The sequence below is a fragment of the Musa acuminata genome, unplaced genomic scaffold (assembly GCF_036884655.1).
Source record: "Musa acuminata AAA Group cultivar baxijiao unplaced genomic scaffold, Cavendish_Baxijiao_AAA HiC_scaffold_1104, whole genome shotgun sequence".
In the NCBI taxonomy this organism is placed as follows: Eukaryota; Viridiplantae; Streptophyta; class Magnoliopsida; order Zingiberales; family Musaceae; genus Musa; species Musa acuminata.
Genome location: NW_027021317.1, coordinates 155,447 through 173,483, shown reverse-complemented (window position 1 = coordinate 173,483; position 18,037 = coordinate 155,447). Strand labels below are relative to the sequence as shown.

The 18,037-nt window shown below is 38.5% G+C and overlaps 2 protein-coding genes across 2 annotated transcripts; both read right to left on the bottom strand.

Moving 5' to 3' along the window:
• Nucleotides 1-2,354: 2,354 nt before the first annotated feature.
• On the bottom strand, nucleotides 2,355-6,668 carry LOC135666472 (mediator of RNA polymerase II transcription subunit 14-like). Its single transcript, XM_065178043.1, has 2 exons — nucleotides 5,968-6,668; nucleotides 2,355-3,467 (listed from the first exon to the last, which is right to left on the bottom strand). Exons 1-2 carry the CDS (start codon nucleotides 6,514-6,516, stop codon nucleotides 2,376-2,378), a joined length of 1,641 nt encoding a protein of 546 aa, XP_065034115.1. The 5' UTR covers nucleotides 6,517-6,668; the 3' UTR covers nucleotides 2,355-2,375.
• A 6,773-nt stretch (nucleotides 6,669-13,441) lies between these two features.
• Nucleotides 13,442-17,758, bottom strand: LOC135666473 (mediator of RNA polymerase II transcription subunit 14-like). Its single transcript, XM_065178044.1, has 2 exons — nucleotides 17,055-17,758; nucleotides 13,442-14,554 (listed from the first exon to the last, which is right to left on the bottom strand). Exons 1-2 carry the CDS (start codon nucleotides 17,601-17,603, stop codon nucleotides 13,463-13,465), a joined length of 1,641 nt encoding a protein of 546 aa, XP_065034116.1. The 5' UTR covers nucleotides 17,604-17,758; the 3' UTR covers nucleotides 13,442-13,462.
• Between the last annotated feature and the right edge of the window lie 279 nt (nucleotides 17,759-18,037).

The following is an 18,037-nucleotide window of genomic DNA, read 5'->3' as shown; positions in this document are numbered from 1 at the left end:
TTATTATTGAGTTCAAAGAGAAATTCATCTTCTTGGTTTATCATAAAGTAAAGCCTAATAGTAGGAGGACCAAAAGAGTTATATCATGATTCCTTTATATTTTTTTGAAGAATAAATTTTATTTTATTTTTGGATTAATATATATTAAAATTATTCATGCTATATGTAGTTTCTAAAATTTTCTTCTATTCCTTAAGTATTTAAATTTTTATTTTTGGATTAAAATATATTGTAATAATTCATGCTACATACAATTTCTAAAAAAAATTATCTTGATTTCTACATGCATAATGCTAGTTGTAACACTTGATTTCTATTATAAGAAGCAAGGTTGAAGACATTTGATGGCCAATGGTAGTTTCATCCTTTCCAATTCGATACCGAGCATACTGTTCGGGAGAGTAATATGCTCTCTCTCGCTCTCTCTGTCTCTTCTTTTTACTTGTTTCTTTTGTGTATGGGTAGCTGTTTCTTTTCTATTTATGTTGACATCTCTTCTTCTTCCCCTCCCCTCTCTCTCACTTTTTGTCTCTGTCGCCACTCCATCACCTCAGCCCCGTCTGCTTGAAATCCAGAGGGAGTTGAGTAAAAGTGTTAAACATTTGTCGAGGTACAGGTGATGTTCTACTGAAGAATGATGGGAGTATGATAGCAGATCTAAGAAAGGTTAGTAATGAATAAATTTATTCTTCATTCGTCATATGAGTTATCTGTTTCTAAGATACAATGTATAGATTTCATGAATGCGGTCTTTAGGATCAATAAATGTTTAAATGGTTCTAGTAAAAAGATTTTAAGGCGCTGGCCTATATCACTGTTGATTACATGGTTTCATTCATATTGGCTAGATTTTCTTGGTTATACTTCTTCCATTTTGTTCATCTGTATTCAAATTCAATTACAAAGTCCCCACATGAATTTATACTGGAGTGATATCGTTATAATCTGTAGTAAGAATGTGGTTTCAGTCAATATCAACAATTCGGAAGTTCTATCAAGCAGACAATATGCTGTATGAGATCTATTGGAAGCTTTGAATATAATGACAATAATATCATATCTTTAGTAAATATGCTTCCAAAAGTTATTATATGGTTAGCTGTAATTATATTTCAAATAGGATTTGTATTTTAAAGAGTTTTAGTGAATTTCAGCAGCAGTTTATCATGCTAAGAGGGTCTTGAAATGGTGATCTATGCTATGATGAGGTTATGTCGACTCATCATTTTGTATATCTTTGGCTCGATCCATGATGGATTTGTGTCAGACATCTTGTTCTTTTGGTATCGTGTCCCAGCAACGATTAAAGCCGTGTTGTCAGTCAATGCAATAAGAAAATGATTTTATGTGAAAACCCTTAGAAAAATTACCTCCAGGCCTAAAAATCTCCCAGTTGATGCAAATATATTGAGAATACTCTTGCTGCTTAAGCTTGTAAATACCTCCGTCGCACTAAAGCTTCCTTGGTTTAAAGCCTCTTCACAATCAACTAGGGTAGATGGTAAAAGGATATTCTTGGAAGATCGAAGGAGGAATCGTCCATTCATGTGCTTTGAACAAATAATTTAATCAATTGAGAGTTGATACATAAGAAAACTGCAGCATTCTGTAAGAGTTGCTGGAAATCTAAATCAGAAGAATGAAGAAGCTTGGCCAAAATATTAGACATGATTTCTGGCTGAATGTAAAATATCATTCAACAGCTTAAAGAATATATATTTCAAAAACACCATGAGTTCAAATCAAGATTTAATCGTTGCTGGGACACGATACCAAAAGAACAAGATGTCTGACACAAATCCATCATGAATCGAGCCAAAGATATACAAAATGATGAGTCGACATAACCTCATCATAGCATAGATCACCATTTCAAGACCCCCTTAGCATGATAAACTGATGCTGAAATTCACTAAAACTCTTTAAAATACAAATCCTATTTGAAATATAATTACACCTAACCATATAATAACTTTTGGAAGCATATTTACTAAAGATATGATATTATTGTCATTATATTCAAAGCTTCCAATAGATCTCATACAGCATATTATCTGCTTGATAGAACTTCCGAATTGTTGATATTGACTGAAACCACATTCTTATTACAGATTATAACGATATCACTCCAGTATAAATTCATGTGGGGACTTTGTAATTGAATTTGAATACAGATGAACAAAATGGAAGAAGTATAACCAAGAAAATCTAGCCAATATGAATGAAACCATGTAATCAACAGTGATATAGGCCAGCACCTTAAAAATATTTTTACTAGAACCATTTAAACATTTATTGATCCTAAAGACCCCAATCATGAAATCTACACATGTATCTTAGAAACATATAACTCATATGACAAATGAAGAATAAATTTATTCATTACTAACCTTTCTTAGATCTGCTACCATACTTCCATCATTCTTCAGTACAACATCACCTGTACCTCGACAAATGTTAACACTTTTACTCAACTCCCTCTGGATTTCAAACAGACGGGTGTGTATATTGCATGCAATAGCTTTTAGCAGGAGTTTCTCAAGATCAATGCAACTTTGATCGAGTGAAAAAATAGCTTCCTTGCCAGTAAGTGGGTCTAATACAAAGGAATTATGTAGACACTTAATCTGTGTATCTTTCCCTGGTTCAAGTTTGAGAAATGGACGTGAACTAAAATCAGATCCCCCGGCATTTTTGTCAGCATCTAACCAATAAATGATTTTCAAACCAGGAGTTTTTAGGCCAGTTGAATCGAGTTCACCGTCTTGGGCCAGTTGCAAAGCACTAGTATTTGCTCCTTGTGCTGCAGTGCCATCAGAGATAAGCTCAAAGCGTATTGCATCCTTCCACCTACATTGACGTAGTACCTGAACTTGCCTTAGTACAGTGTCCATAACAAGGGCAACACACAGTTCATGGAGAACTGTGTATAAAATTAAAAAAGGATTTTCGGTTGCAGCCATTCGGCGCTCGAGATCATCCCCAAGAGCATATCTTCGTGTCTCTTCAAGTTTAATAGTTCCACTCTTCTCCCCAACAAGCAACTCTATGTGAAGTATCCTCCACAATGACAGATGACCACGGTAACCCAAGGTAAGGAAAACCTTAAACTCCCCATCCACACGAAGAACAGCAATACCATCAGAAATAGTTACCTCACTAATTTCTTTAGGAAGTACAACCTCCAACAGTTTGGATCGGAGGATTGTATCCAACTTCTTTAAAGTGGGCTTTTGTTCATCCTCAGGCAGTGTACTCTGAATAACCAAATCTTCTATACATTTTGGCAGCCGTTTATATCCTCCTGAGAGGAGTATTTCAATAGCAGATGGAACATCAAATATAGGAGCACGTGCATGCTGCAGTCCTTCATGCATGTAAAATAATGAATCTGCTGTTTGGGTAAAACAAGTATCATGGCTGGAAAGTGTTGCTGCAAGTTGTTGGCAATACTGAATCAATGGTACCTGCACAAGTCAAAATGTAAGTTATGTATCACAAGAATGGGCCACCAATAGGCTGCTTAAGAGCTTAAATTCCAGAATTCCAAAGAGACAAAAATAGTCTAATTTTTGTAAAACTTTGAAACTCGAATATCAATGCAAATTATCTATTTAAACAACAAAACTTATTCATCATATTTCCCTCCAAACCAAAGTAAATAACTGAGCAAGTTATGTTTAGTGTTTAGTATGTACTCATAGTCAGGCAACTAAATTTGACAAAAAGTGTTTCTAAAGAACATGTAGCAAAAAAGCCTCCAATAAAAGTTCATTTGTGTGTGCAATGGAAGGATGTTGTCTGTAGCAGCAGAGCATGTCACAACCTTTGTAGCACACGAAGCCTTTGCAATGAAAAAGAACCTAAGCCAACCTCCACATGTGAAGAGTTGCTTGAGTGTGACTCAGCCTAGCATGCATGGGAACCTTTATGGAAAGCAACACGTCAACACATGCCAACTAGTGCATCAATCGTAGGCTCCATTTGAGCAAATCAGACAATGTAAAAGACAACCTCAGAATCAACCACTAAAAGTTGTAAACATGTGCATGATAAAGTTTTCAACACTAGACTAGATAACTATATCTTAATTGTCCTCCAAAACTTCTACCAAGAGAACAGCCATTATACTTTTACCCTTCACCTAAATTCTTAAAGATTTCCTGGAAGATAATCTTCAAGGTTAAGATATATCTGAATTAGGCTATGTCACACAGTCAAATTGGGAGATTGCAAAAAGATGAGATCGACAAATACATTAGAATCTTTTATGTAAATTCTTTCCCAGCCCTCCATCTCCATGTTATTAAAATTTTTAAGTTCTCTCCATGAAGGAGCCCAATTTGAGTATATCAACAATCATGTGCATAAGTTGACATTTCAGTAATATGAGAATGGAAACTAGGACACAGACCAAACTATAATTAGGAACACTATCTTGTATCAGACAAAACAAATGGCATTCATAAAGCTCATGAGTTGTAATGACTGTTACAGAACAATCATTTTGCTAATTCAAGACTCTTTATGCTTTCACTTGAATGTTTGTCCAGGCTTAAGATTATAGTTCTCTGGCAAGGTGTTATAAATGCCATACGTGAACTTCGCCTAAACCATGCCAGTTCAAGATCAAATCAGTCATCTAATGTGATACACAACGTGAGCCAACAATTTAATTATATAAATAAGGCATCTCAAAAGTTTACAAGACTACTTTGACATTGATCATCAAACAAATGAATAAATGCACAGACCACCATCCTCAAGTCAGATTCTGAGCTTAATTTAAAGAAAATGCTGGATGTAAAACAAGTGACAAAGTGAATAAAAAAGACTCCAAAAAATCAAGAAGCATAATGTCACAAAGGATTTTATAATAAGGTTACCAGCGAAGACTCCAAAAAAAATCATTCAAACATAAAAAGTTTGCAACCTTTCTGGAAAGTTGTACATTTAGATAATGACAATTAAAAGCACAACATGCTTTGTCAATCAACATTTACAAATTGAATGCAGTGGCCTACTTCTTTTTCTGACATAAATACCTTGAGAATCAATTTGATTCCACCTCGAATTAGGTACATGTTTATCATGCTAGTTCAGAAATTACATTGGGTTCATCATGCGGTGAGGGTGTTCACCTTTGGTCAATAAAGTTTTACCTCTAATAAACCCAAACTGCCCAACTTACATCCTTAATCTGTGCTTTATGGAATATTTCTCCTAACATGTCTAGACAACAAAGATTTAATATGTTGTGAATCATGATAAATATTTTCTGCACCATATAAAAACGACTCACTTGGTTCCTAAAGTTGTAGAGCATCTTACTAAATTAGGATACAATCAGTCTCAAATAAAAAATGTCAAAGATTGAGAATAGTATATAGAACACCAATGAGAAAATTCTCAAAATAATGGTTCCAATAAATTTCTCTAATTTTACAATTCACCTTCAAGGATTTAGCTACATCTTAAATTGCATCAAAACATAATCTGTTATTTTTTAACTATTAATACATACAAATAGACTAAAGATTTAATGATGTTTTAGCATTTGGGGTTAGTAGAAAAAAATTGTTAGAGCACAAAGCGTGTTGTACTGCATCACAAACTAATAAATTTCATATTGTCGCTCAAATGCATTAAAAGGGAGGGGGGGAAAACACTCCAGAAAACTGAAATAAGCTGCACTTATTGCAACCTAAAGCATATCCAAAACGCCAAATTCACCAAGACTGACTACCAGTTTGGAACTAGGTTTCCAGGATCATCCCCAGATAAACTACTAATCCCGACACTAGACTAAATCCGTACCATGGATTAAGAAATGAAGCGGCTTTCCATCTACCGGAGCCTAGAGGCACTCAAGAAGGAACACATTCAGAAACCCTAGGCAAAAAACCAGTTCACAGCGAGCAATAAAGAAGCCAAAAAAAAAAAAAAATAGACGAGGACGAGAATCACCTGTCGGCACCACTTGGCGAGCACATGGAGGCGGAGCATCCGCTGCCGAGTCTTGGCGATGAACTTGAGGAGGTCTATCTTCTTCTCGGAGTCGGATCGCTGGTCCTCCGGCGCCCGGGACCGCTCCACCAGCTCTTTGAGGGCGAGGTAGGAATCCTCCGCGGCTCGTCGCACAAGGGCGGAGAACTCCACCGTCTGCTGCCCCAGTTCCGCCGCCATCGCCCTCCGCTCCGGCGCCCAAAGTGTGGGGCGGAGGGGGGGCGCGCTAGGGTTTCGACGGCCGGGCTCGAATCCGGGCGCCGCGGATGCAAAGCGAAGGAAGGCGAGATCGAATTCGCAGCTCCAATTGATGTTTTCTGGCGTTCGAGGGCGGAGGAAGCGACCAAATACAGTGTGCAAAGACCGGAGAGAGAGAGAGAGAGGATCCGCGACCCGCACGGAGAGAAAGGCAGGGTATTTGGAGCGTGCGGGTTTGGGCTTACGACAAACAGGAATGGGGGAAAGGGTTGGTTGGTCCACATGTGATCTATGTGGCCGCAACTTCATCATAAAAATATTTTTCTTACATCTGATTTAATACTCGCAAATCATACCTGCTATGCAATTGGAGGAAAACAGTGGGTCCGTAAGAAGCTCAGTATAATCTCAAACGATAACGAGGGCAGACTTCTTGTCTCAAATTAACCGGTGGGGAAATCATTTCTTTTGTTTTGCCCCCAGATAAATATTTCTTGTCTACTACACGTCGCACTACGTGACTCACCTTCGCACCCCATCTCTCTCATGGGCTCCACGTGTCATCTCCAGTTACGTTCGGCCAAGCGGGGCTCCGAAAGAGCTGGGTGCGTGAAATATTTGGACTCTGCCTGGTTGATTTGTGGACACGTGTACGTGGATCTCACCATCGGGCATGAGGTGGTATCTTGTGGAGTACGTTTCACCCTTAAACATTTGAGGCGTAATTTATCGATTTGGAAATGAATATAAAAATACCCATTTTCAATATAAATTATCTAAAATAAAAGAAAAGAACGTGTCGTATTGTCACGGACTTAGCTGGTTTTGCTTAAGTCGTGTGGCACCCTTGCGTATTAATTCGCAAAGGTCAACCTCCTATAGTCTCTTAGGACTCATAAAAGAGAAACCGGGTTAGGGAAAACACCTCACTCGGGATCCACAAGCAAACATTTCCGAAAACACTTCATAGACAATGCAAATTACAAATAGACTTTACAAGCTCTGAACAGTTGCACAACAAAGGGGTAAAATGGTCCATTACAGACCGAAAATCTCTCACACGTGTCCACACGACACAACCTATATTTACAAGCCTAAAGAGGCTACCAAACCCAACTAAAATGGGACTATCAAGCCTTTGGTCGTCCCTCTATGCTATTCAAAGCATAAACAAATAGAAAGACACGGACATACACAAGTATTACATCAAACATCCTGTTTAAAACTTTGTCTGTGACATTCTCCCCCACTTATTCCTTCGACGTCCTCGTCGAAGCCTTTGCCGACACTGCAACTCCTCGCCTTTGATGAGTCTTCAATCTTCTGCTCCAGCTGCAATGCGCCTTTTGGCTCCCAACTACTCTCTGCTGTTGTTTTTTTTTTTTAGTAGTCGAACCTTTGATTTGTCATGCTGCTTCAACTCGTCAATGACTCTAACTATAGTGTGGGGTTGGCTGAGTTGTGTTGATCTATGTTGGTTCCTACTGATCCTCCAGATAAAGGAAAAGACCATCCTTACAATGCGCCAGTCTTTCAAATGCCTCATGCTACTTGAACTGGTGGATGCTTGTTGGAGCTTTAACGAGCATCGCCCCGCAAACTTCTAAAGTTTTGGATCCTTCCTCCATGATATTTGCCAATTGACTCTTTCTTCACTTAGTTGTCACCTCCAAGTAGGTTCGCATCACTTCCGCTTTCGATTGACATTTCGTTGGGAAATGAAGCGGACAATCTACTCTCAGTAGCACTGATCACCGTTGGTGAGGATTTGACAACTATTATCTTCCATTATCTTTGAAGGGTCTTTGAACCTGTGCAGAGCTCCTCTACTGGATAGATAAGAGAACTGGGGTACTCGGTTTCGCCCATTCTCTTCAGAGTTAAGAAGGCAAAGGTTACTTGACTTAGCCCACCTCCTCGAGATTGTACTTCATGCATCGAGCTGGTTACTAGCCTTCGCCTACTCTTTGCTCCCACTTCTGAAGCACTTGAAGTGTTTGTACTCCTTACATTGAGTTAGCTACTGTGATTCACCTTCTCAATACCATCGAACTTCTGGAATGCTAGAAGTTTTCATTCCAACTTTGAGTAAGTCTCTGATAGTTTTGGCCGCCTCTGGGATTGTACCGTCTTCTCCATCAACCCTGCCGCCTACTCCACTGAGTAGCAAAGGTACAACACCGCGTACTGCCTACTTCGTTCCTTGGTCATGCACTTTTGCATGACCCCAAGTCTTTCACTTATGGCAATCTTGATGAGAAGCTCGTTGACATTGGTCTTACGAAGATCCTTGGCCTTTGCCCTTCAGCCTTGTCTCGGTACTTGGAGTTTGCCTCTGCATGCTCCATCTCCTTGGCTCCTTTCACGACCAAGCGCTCTCCCTCTATGAGAGCAAATGATTAATGACTTTCATGGAAGTCCCGCCTCTGCGGTACCATAGCGCTGCCATGCCCATGGCCCTACTATCCGTCGCCTCGCGTCTGCATCTCTTTTCTTCACGATCAGTAGATATGTCTCTATGGCACTCCTCTGAGTCCACCTCCATTCTAACTGATGCTTGATTTTGGGTAGCTAAGTCCCTCTGGACTCGTCATCGCTTTCTCGCCCCTTTCGACCCCATGCTTCAACACCTCTGTGTTCTCCAAGCAGATCCCTTTAGTCGATGGAAAGACAGATTACAACTTCCATGCATGGCCTCTGCCATCACGTTGTAGGGTTTGCACCAATTCTGTTCTCCTTAGCTTCCTTAGTAGCAACGTTCGCTTACTCGACCATGTCCTCTGACTTGTCGGGCTCCCTTAAGCGAATATGGTTCTAGAGTAGTCCAACTCTCCAGCAGCTTCGATCATACATCTGCTTGATCAAGTCCCTCAAATGAGACTCACTGGTACTTGCATTCGAACTTTTCCCTTGGTGGAACATAGACCCTATATGCTGATGACCAAGGCTTTCATCCGATGCAAAATTCGATGCACGCACGGAATACCCACCTCTGCGGTACCATGGCCTTCACTCCCTGAATCCATAGCTCTTCTTTGTCGTCATGTTATTCACCGAAGTGGAGCTTCCAGTAGCTCCTGATCATACCTCCATATGATACAGTCCCTTACGGAACAAGATTAGTGTGTATCGCATTGCCACGAACTGTTCCACCACGATCCGCTGCACCATGTCGCCTCCTGGTGACATCTCCATTGCATTCTGATCCTTGTGGGATGAACTCGAATTATGAACCCTCCATGTGTGGCCTCTGCCAATGCATCGCAGGGTCTCTTCCACCTTCGATTTTGTTCGCTCTTTTGGCAATCGACTTTCATCCATCCACCCACTCTTGGGTCATCATGGTGCCTCTCACGCAAAGGGTTGGGCATTCCTCTGAATGCCACTCTCAGATGCCCGCTCCTCTGAGCGACTCCTTTTCCCTACATCTCCATACCCGTTTTCCCCCAAACGGTCGCGTGTGCTAGCTGCCCTCAACGCAGCCCCGCTAGGTCCCCCACGTTTGCATGTCAAGTGTTTCTATAAGTGCTTGCCCCGCTCTGATACCATCTGTCATGGACTTAGCTGGTTTTGCTTAAGTCGTGCGACACCCTTGCGTGTCCGTTCGCAAAGGTCAGCCTCCTCCTCAGCCTCTCATAGTCCCTTAGGACCCATAAAAAAGAAACCGGGTTAGGGAAAACGCCTCACTCGGGATCCACAAGCAAACATTTTCGAAAACACTTCATAGACAATGCAAATTACAAATAGACTTTACAAGCTCTAAACAGTTACACAACAAAGGGGTAAAATGGTCCATTATAGACTGAAAATCTCTCACACGTGTCCACACTACACAACCTATATTTACAAGCCTAAAGGGGCCACCAAACCCAACTAAAATGGGACTATCAAGCCTTTGGCCACCCCTCTATGTTGTTCAAAGTATAAACAAATAGAAAGACACGGACATACATAAGTATTACATCAAACATCCTGTTTAGAACTTTGTCCGTGACAGTACGGTAAAAAAAAATTTATAAAATTTGATTTGACTTAATTTGAAATTTATCATCAAGGCCCCATGATCAATCGTCTAAGATGAAAAATATATATATTTAATAAAAATATAAAGAAAGTTGGCTCAACATAACATGTATGTGATTAAAAGAAAGTTGTTAGAGATTCTATGTTGACATGGTTGATGATTCGAATAACAATATCAGGTAGCTTGTCATAAACTATTGATATGATAATTATATGACTATTCATGTGTCGTATTACTTATATCAATACTAATATATTGATATTTGATTTAAGAAAAATTAGGAAGGTTAACCAAGTGATAGGTTTTCACTTATTTTAACAACTACATCGTTAATTTGAGATTTTACATAGTTTCATACATAAAATAAAGATCTGTAAGGGCTATATTATTTATTTTCCACTCTTTGATTGATATATAAGTAAAAGCATTTGTTGGAGCATATTTTAGTTATTCGATACATGGATCGTGAAGCAAATCACGGTTTGATTTTAAGTCTATCGTAAGTATGATGAAAGAGATAAAGCGGATTCAGCATGAGTTCGTACAAACTAAGGGGGTGCATGAATGTTTTAAGCTAGTAAGTCTAGAGAATAGTAATGTAGAGTTCAAAAGCTTCATGAAACCCTCAATGACCCTTAATTGATGTGAGTAGTTTAATATATTATCAGACATTACTCTAACATGACGGGTTGCATTGTCTAAACCATTGTCGAGTGTCATATTAGTCACATGTTATCAAATCCTTTAATTTAAGTATAATTATATTTTTTTTGTCAATAAAATTTTTAACATTTCAAGTTGAATGATATTACTTTTATCAATACATTAAATAAAATAAAATTTAAATAAATAAAAAAAATTATTATTGAGTTCAAAGAGAAATTCATCTTCTTGGTTTATCATAAAGTAAAGCCTAATAGTAGGAGGACCAAAAGAGTTATATCATGATTCCTTTATATTTTTTTGAAGAATAAATTTTATTTTATTTTTGGATTAATATATATTAAAATTATTCATGCTATATGTAGTTTCTAAAATTTTCTTCTATTCCTTAAGTATTTAAATTTTTATTTTTGGATTAAAATATATTGTAATAATTCATGCTACATACAATTTCTAAAAAAAATTATCTTGATTTCTACATGCATAATGCTAGTTGTAACACTTGATTTCTATTATAAGAAGCAAGGTTGAAGACATTTGATGGCCAATGGTAGTTTCATCCTTTCCAATTCGATACCGAGCATACTGTTCGGGAGAGTAATATGCTCTCTCTCGCTCTCTCTGTCTCTTCTTTTTACTTGTTTCTTTTGTGTATGGGTAGCTGTTTCTTTTCTATTTATGTTGACATCTCTTCTTCTTCCCCTCCCCTCTCTCTCACTTTTTGTCTCTGTCGCCACTCCATCACCTCAGCCCCGTCTGCTTGAAATCCAGAGGGAGTTGAGTAAAAGTGTTAAACATTTGTCGAGGTACAGGTGATGTTCTACTGAAGAATGATGGGAGTATGATAGCAGATCTAAGAAAGGTTAGTAATGAATAAATTTATTCTTCATTCGTCATATGAGTTATCTGTTTCTAAGATACAATGTATAGATTTCATGAATGCGGTCTTTAGGATCAATAAATGTTTAAATGGTTCTAGTAAAAAGATTTTAAGGCGCTGGCCTATATCACTGTTGATTACATGGTTTCATTCATATTGGCTAGATTTTCTTGGTTATACTTCTTCCATTTTGTTCATCTGTATTCAAATTCAATTACAAAGTCCCCACATGAATTTATACTGGAGTGATATCGTTATAATCTGTAGTAAGAATGTGGTTTCAGTCAATATCAACAATTCGGAAGTTCTATCAAGCAGACAATATGCTGTATGAGATCTATTGGAAGCTTTGAATATAATGACAATAATATCATATCTTTAGTAAATATGCTTCCAAAAGTTATTATATGGTTAGCTGTAATTATATTTCAAATAGGATTTGTATTTTAAAGAGTTTTAGTGAATTTCAGCAGCAGTTTATCATGCTAAGAGGGTCTTGAAATGGTGATCTATGCTATGATGAGGTTATGTCGACTCATCATTTTGTATATCTTTGGCTCGATCCATGATGGATTTGTGTCAGACATCTTGTTCTTTTGGTATCGTGTCCCAGCAACGATTAAAGCCGTGTTGTCAGTCAATGCAATAAGAAAATGATTTTATGTGAAAACCCTTAGAAAAATTACCTCCAGGCCTAAAAATCTCCCAGTTGATGCAAATATATTGAGAATACTCTTGCTGCTTAAGCTTGTAAATACCTCCGTCGCACTAAAGCTTCCTTGGTTTAAAGCCTCTTCACAATCAACTAGGGTAGATGGTAAAAGGATATTCTTGGAAGATCGAAGGAGGAATCGTCCATTCATGTGCTTTGAACAAATAATTTAATCAATTGAGAGTTGATACATAAGAAAACTGCAGCATTCTGTAAGAGTTGCTGGAAATCTAAATCAGAAGAATGAAGAAGCTTGGCCAAAATATTAGACATGATTTCTGGCTGAATGTAAAATATCATTCAACAGCTTAAAGAATATATATTTCAAAAACACCATGAGTTCAAATCAAGATTTAATCGTTGCTGGGACACGATACCAAAAGAACAAGATGTCTGACACAAATCCATCATGAATCGAGCCAAAGATATACAAAATGATGAGTCGACATAACCTCATCATAGCATAGATCACCATTTCAAGACCCCCTTAGCATGATAAACTGATGCTGAAATTCACTAAAACTCTTTAAAATACAAATCCTATTTGAAATATAATTACACCTAACCATATAATAACTTTTGGAAGCATATTTACTAAAGATATGATATTATTGTCATTATATTCAAAGCTTCCAATAGATCTCATACAGCATATTATCTGCTTGATAGAACTTCCGAATTGTTGATATTGACTGAAACCACATTCTTATTACAGATTATAACGATATCACTCCAGTATAAATTCATGTGGGGACTTTGTAATTGAATTTGAATACAGATGAACAAAATGGAAGAAGTATAACCAAGAAAATCTAGCCAATATGAATGAAACCATGTAATCAACAGTGATATAGGCCAGCACCTTAAAAATATTTTTACTAGAACCATTTAAACATTTATTGATCCTAAAGACCCCAATCATGAAATCTACACATGTATCTTAGAAACATATAACTCATATGACAAATGAAGAATAAATTTATTCATTACTAACCTTTCTTAGATCTGCTACCATACTTCCATCATTCTTCAGTACAACATCACCTGTACCTCGACAAATGTTAACACTTTTACTCAACTCCCTCTGGATTTCAAACAGACGGGTGTGTATATTGCATGCAATAGCTTTTAGCAGGAGTTTCTCAAGATCAATGCAACTTTGATCGAGTGAAAAAATAGCTTCCTTGCCAGTAAGTGGGTCTAATACAAAGGAATTATGTAGACACTTAATCTGTGTATCTTTCCCTGGTTCAAGTTTGAGAAATGGACGTGAACTAAAATCAGATCCCCCGGCATTTTTGTCAGCATCTAACCAATAAATGATTTTCAAACCAGGAGTTTTTAGGCCAGTTGAATCGAGTTCACCGTCTTGGGCCAGTTGCAAAGCACTAGTATTTGCTCCTTGTGCTGCAGTGCCATCAGAGATAAGCTCAAAGCGTATTGCATCCTTCCACCTACATTGACGTAGTACCTGAACTTGCCTTAGTACAGTGTCCATAACAAGGGCAACACACAGTTCATGGAGAACTGTGTATAAAATTAAAAAAGGATTTTCGGTTGCAGCCATTCGGCGCTCGAGATCATCCCCAAGAGCATATCTTCGTGTCTCTTCAAGTTTAATAGTTCCACTCTTCTCCCCAACAAGCAACTCTATGTGAAGTATCCTCCACAATGACAGATGACCACGGTAACCCAAGGTAAGGAAAACCTTAAACTCCCCATCCACACGAAGAACAGCAATACCATCAGAAATAGTTACCTCACTAATTTCTTTAGGAAGTACAACCTCCAACAGTTTGGATCGGAGGATTGTATCCAACTTCTTTAAAGTGGGCTTTTGTTCATCCTCAGGCAGTGTACTCTGAATAACCAAATCTTCTATACATTTTGGCAGCCGTTTATATCCTCCTGAGAGGAGTATTTCAATAGCAGATGGAACATCAAATATAGGAGCACGTGCATGCTGCAGTCCTTCATGCATGTAAAATAATGAATCTGCTGTTTGGGTAAAACAAGTATCATGGCTGGAAAGTGTTGCTGCAAGTTGTTGGCAATACTGAATCAATGGTACCTGCACAAGTCAAAATGTAAGTTATGTATCACAAGAATGGGCCACCAATAGGCTGCTTAAGAGCTTAAATTCCAGAATTCCAAAGAGACAAAAATAGTCTAATTTTTGTAAAACTTTGAAACTCGAATATCAATGCAAATTATCTATTTAAACAACAAAACTTATTCATCATATTTCCCTCCAAACCAAAGTAAATAACTGAGCAAGTTATGTTTAGTGTTTAGTATGTACTCATAGTCAGGCAACTAAATTTGACAAAAAGTGTTTCTAAAGAACATGTAGCAAAAAAGCCTCCAATAAAAGTTCATTTGTGTGTGCAATGGAAGGATGTTGTCTGTAGCAGCAGAGCATGTCACAACCTTTGTAGCACACGAAGCCTTTGCAATGAAAAAGAACCTAAGCCAACCTCCACATGTGAAGAGTTGCTTGAGTGTGACTCAGCCTAGCATGCATGGGAACCTTTATGGAAAGCAACACGTCAACACATGCCAACTAGTGCATCAATCGTAGGCTCCATTTGAGCAAATCAGACAATGTAAAAGACAACCTCAGAATCAACCACTAAAAGTTGTAAACATGTGCATGATAAAGTTTTCAACACTAGACTAGATAACTATATCTTAATTGTCCTCCAAAACTTCTACCAAGAGAACAGCCATTATACTTTTACCCTTCACCTAAATTCTTAAAGATTTCCTGGAAGATAATCTTCAAGGTTAAGATATATCTGAATTAGGCTATGTCACACAGTCAAATTGGGAGATTGCAAAAAGATGAGATCGACAAATACATTAGAATCTTTTATGTAAATTCTTTCCCAGCCCTCCATCTCCATGTTATTAAAATTTTTAAGTTCTCTCCATGAAGGAGCCCAATTTGAGTATATCAACAATCATGTGCATAAGTTGACATTTCAGTAATATGAGAATGGAAACTAGGACACAGACCAAACTATAATTAGGAACACTATCTTGTATCAGACAAAACAAATGGCATTCATAAAGCTCATGAGTTGTAATGACTGTTACAGAACAATCATTTTGCTAATTCAAGACTCTTTATGCTTTCACTTGAATGTTTGTCCAGGCTTAAGATTATAGTTCTCTGGCAAGGTGTTATAAATGCCATACGTGAACTTCGCCTAAACCATGCCAGTTCAAGATCAAATCAGTCATCTAATGTGATACACAACGTGAGCCAACAATTTAATTATATAAATAAGGCATCTCAAAAGTTTACAAGACTACTTTGACATTGATCATCAAACAAATGAATAAATGCACAGACCACCATCCTCAAGTCAGATTCTGAGCTTAATTTAAAGAAAATGCTGGATGTAAAACAAGTGACAAAGTGAATAAAAAAGACTCCAAAAAATCAAGAAGCATAATGTCACAAAGGATTTTATAATAAGGTTACCAGCGAAGACTCCAAAAAAAATCATTCAAACATAAAAAGTTTGCAACCTTTCTGGAAAGTTGTACATTTAGATAATGACAATTAAAAGCACAACATGCTTTGTCAATCAACATTTACAAATTGAATGCAGTGGCCTACTTCTTTTTCTGACATAAATACCTTGAGAATCAATTTGATTCCACCTCGAATTAGGTACATGTTTATCATGCTAGTTCAGAAATTACATTGGGTTCATCATGCGGTGAGGGTGTTCACCTTTGGTCAATAAAGTTTTACCTCTAATAAACCCAAACTGCCCAACTTACATCCTTAATCTGTGCTTTATGGAATATTTCTCCTAACATGTCTAGACAACAAAGATTTAATATGTTGTGAATCATGATAAATATTTTCTGCACCATATAAAAACGACTCACTTGGTTCCTAAAGTTGTAGAGCATCTTACTAAATTAGGATACAATCAGTCTCAAATAAAAAATGTCAAAGATTGAGAATAGTATATAGAACACCAATGAGAAAATTCTCAAAATAATGGTTCCAATAAATTTCTCTAATTTTACAATTCACCTTCAAGGATTTAGCTACATCTTAAATTGCATCAAAACATAATCTGTTATTTTTTAACTATTAATACATACAAATAGACTAAAGATTTAATGATGTTTTAGCATTTGGGGTTAGTAGAAAAAAATTGTTAGAGCACAAAGCGTGTTGTACTGCATCACAAACTAATAAATTTCATATTGTCGCTCAAATGCATTAAAAGGGAGGGGGGGAAAACACTCCAGAAAACTGAAATAAGCTGCACTTATTGCAACCTAAAGCATATCCAAAACGCCAAATTCACCAAGACTGACTACCAGTTTGGAACTAGGTTTCCAGGATCATCCCCAGATAAACTACTAATCCCGACACTAGACTAAATCCGTACCATGGATTAAGAAATGAAGCGGCTTTCCATCTACCGGAGCCTAGAGGCACTCAAGAAGGAACACATTCAGAAACCCTAGGCAAAAAACCAGTTCACAGCGAGCAATAAAGAAGCCAAAAAAAAAAAAAAATAGACGAGGACGAGAATCACCTGTCGGCACCACTTGGCGAGCACATGGAGGCGGAGCATCCGCTGCCGAGTCTTGGCGATGAACTTGAGGAGGTCTATCTTCTTCTCGGAGTCGGATCGCTGGTCCTCCGGCGCCCGGGACCGCTCCACCAGCTCTTTGAGGGCGAGGTAGGAATCCTCCGCGGCTCGTCGCACAAGGGCGGAGAACTCCACCGTCTGCTGCCCCAGTTCCGCCGCCATCGCCCTCCGCTCCGGCGCCCAAAGTGTGGGGCGGAGGGGGGGCGCGCTAGGGTTTCGACGGCCGGGCTCGAATCCGGGCGCCGCGGATGCAAAGCGAAGGAAGGCGAGATCGAATTCGCAGCTCCAATTGATGTTTTCTGGCGTTCGAGGGCGGAGGAAGCGACCAAATACAGTGTGCAAAGACCGGAGAGAGAGAGAGAGAGGATCCGCGACCCGCACGGAGAGAAAGGCAGGGTATTTGGAGCGTGCGGGTTTGGGCTTACGACAAACAGGAATGGGGGAAAGGGTTGGTTGGTCCACATGTGATCTATGTGGCCGCAACTTCATCATAAAAATATTTTTCTTACATCTGATTTAATACTCGCAAATCATACCTGCTATGCAATTGGAGGAAAACAGTGGGTCCGTAAGAAGCTCAGTATAATCTCAAACGATAACGAGGGCAGACTTCTTGTCTCAAATTAACCGGTGGGGAAATCATTTCTTTTGTTTTGCCCCCAGATAAATATTTCTTGTCTACTACACGTCGCACTACGTGACTCACCTTCGCACCCCATCTCTCTCATGGGCTCCACGTGTCATCTCCAGTTACGTTCGGCCAAGCGGGGCTCCGAAAGAGCTGGGTGCGTGAAATATTTGGACTCTGCCTGGTTGATTTGTGGACACGTGTACGTGGATCTCACCATCGGGCATGAGGTGGTATCTTGTGGAGTACGTTTCACCCTTAAACATTTGAGGCGTAATTTATCGATTTGGAAATGAAT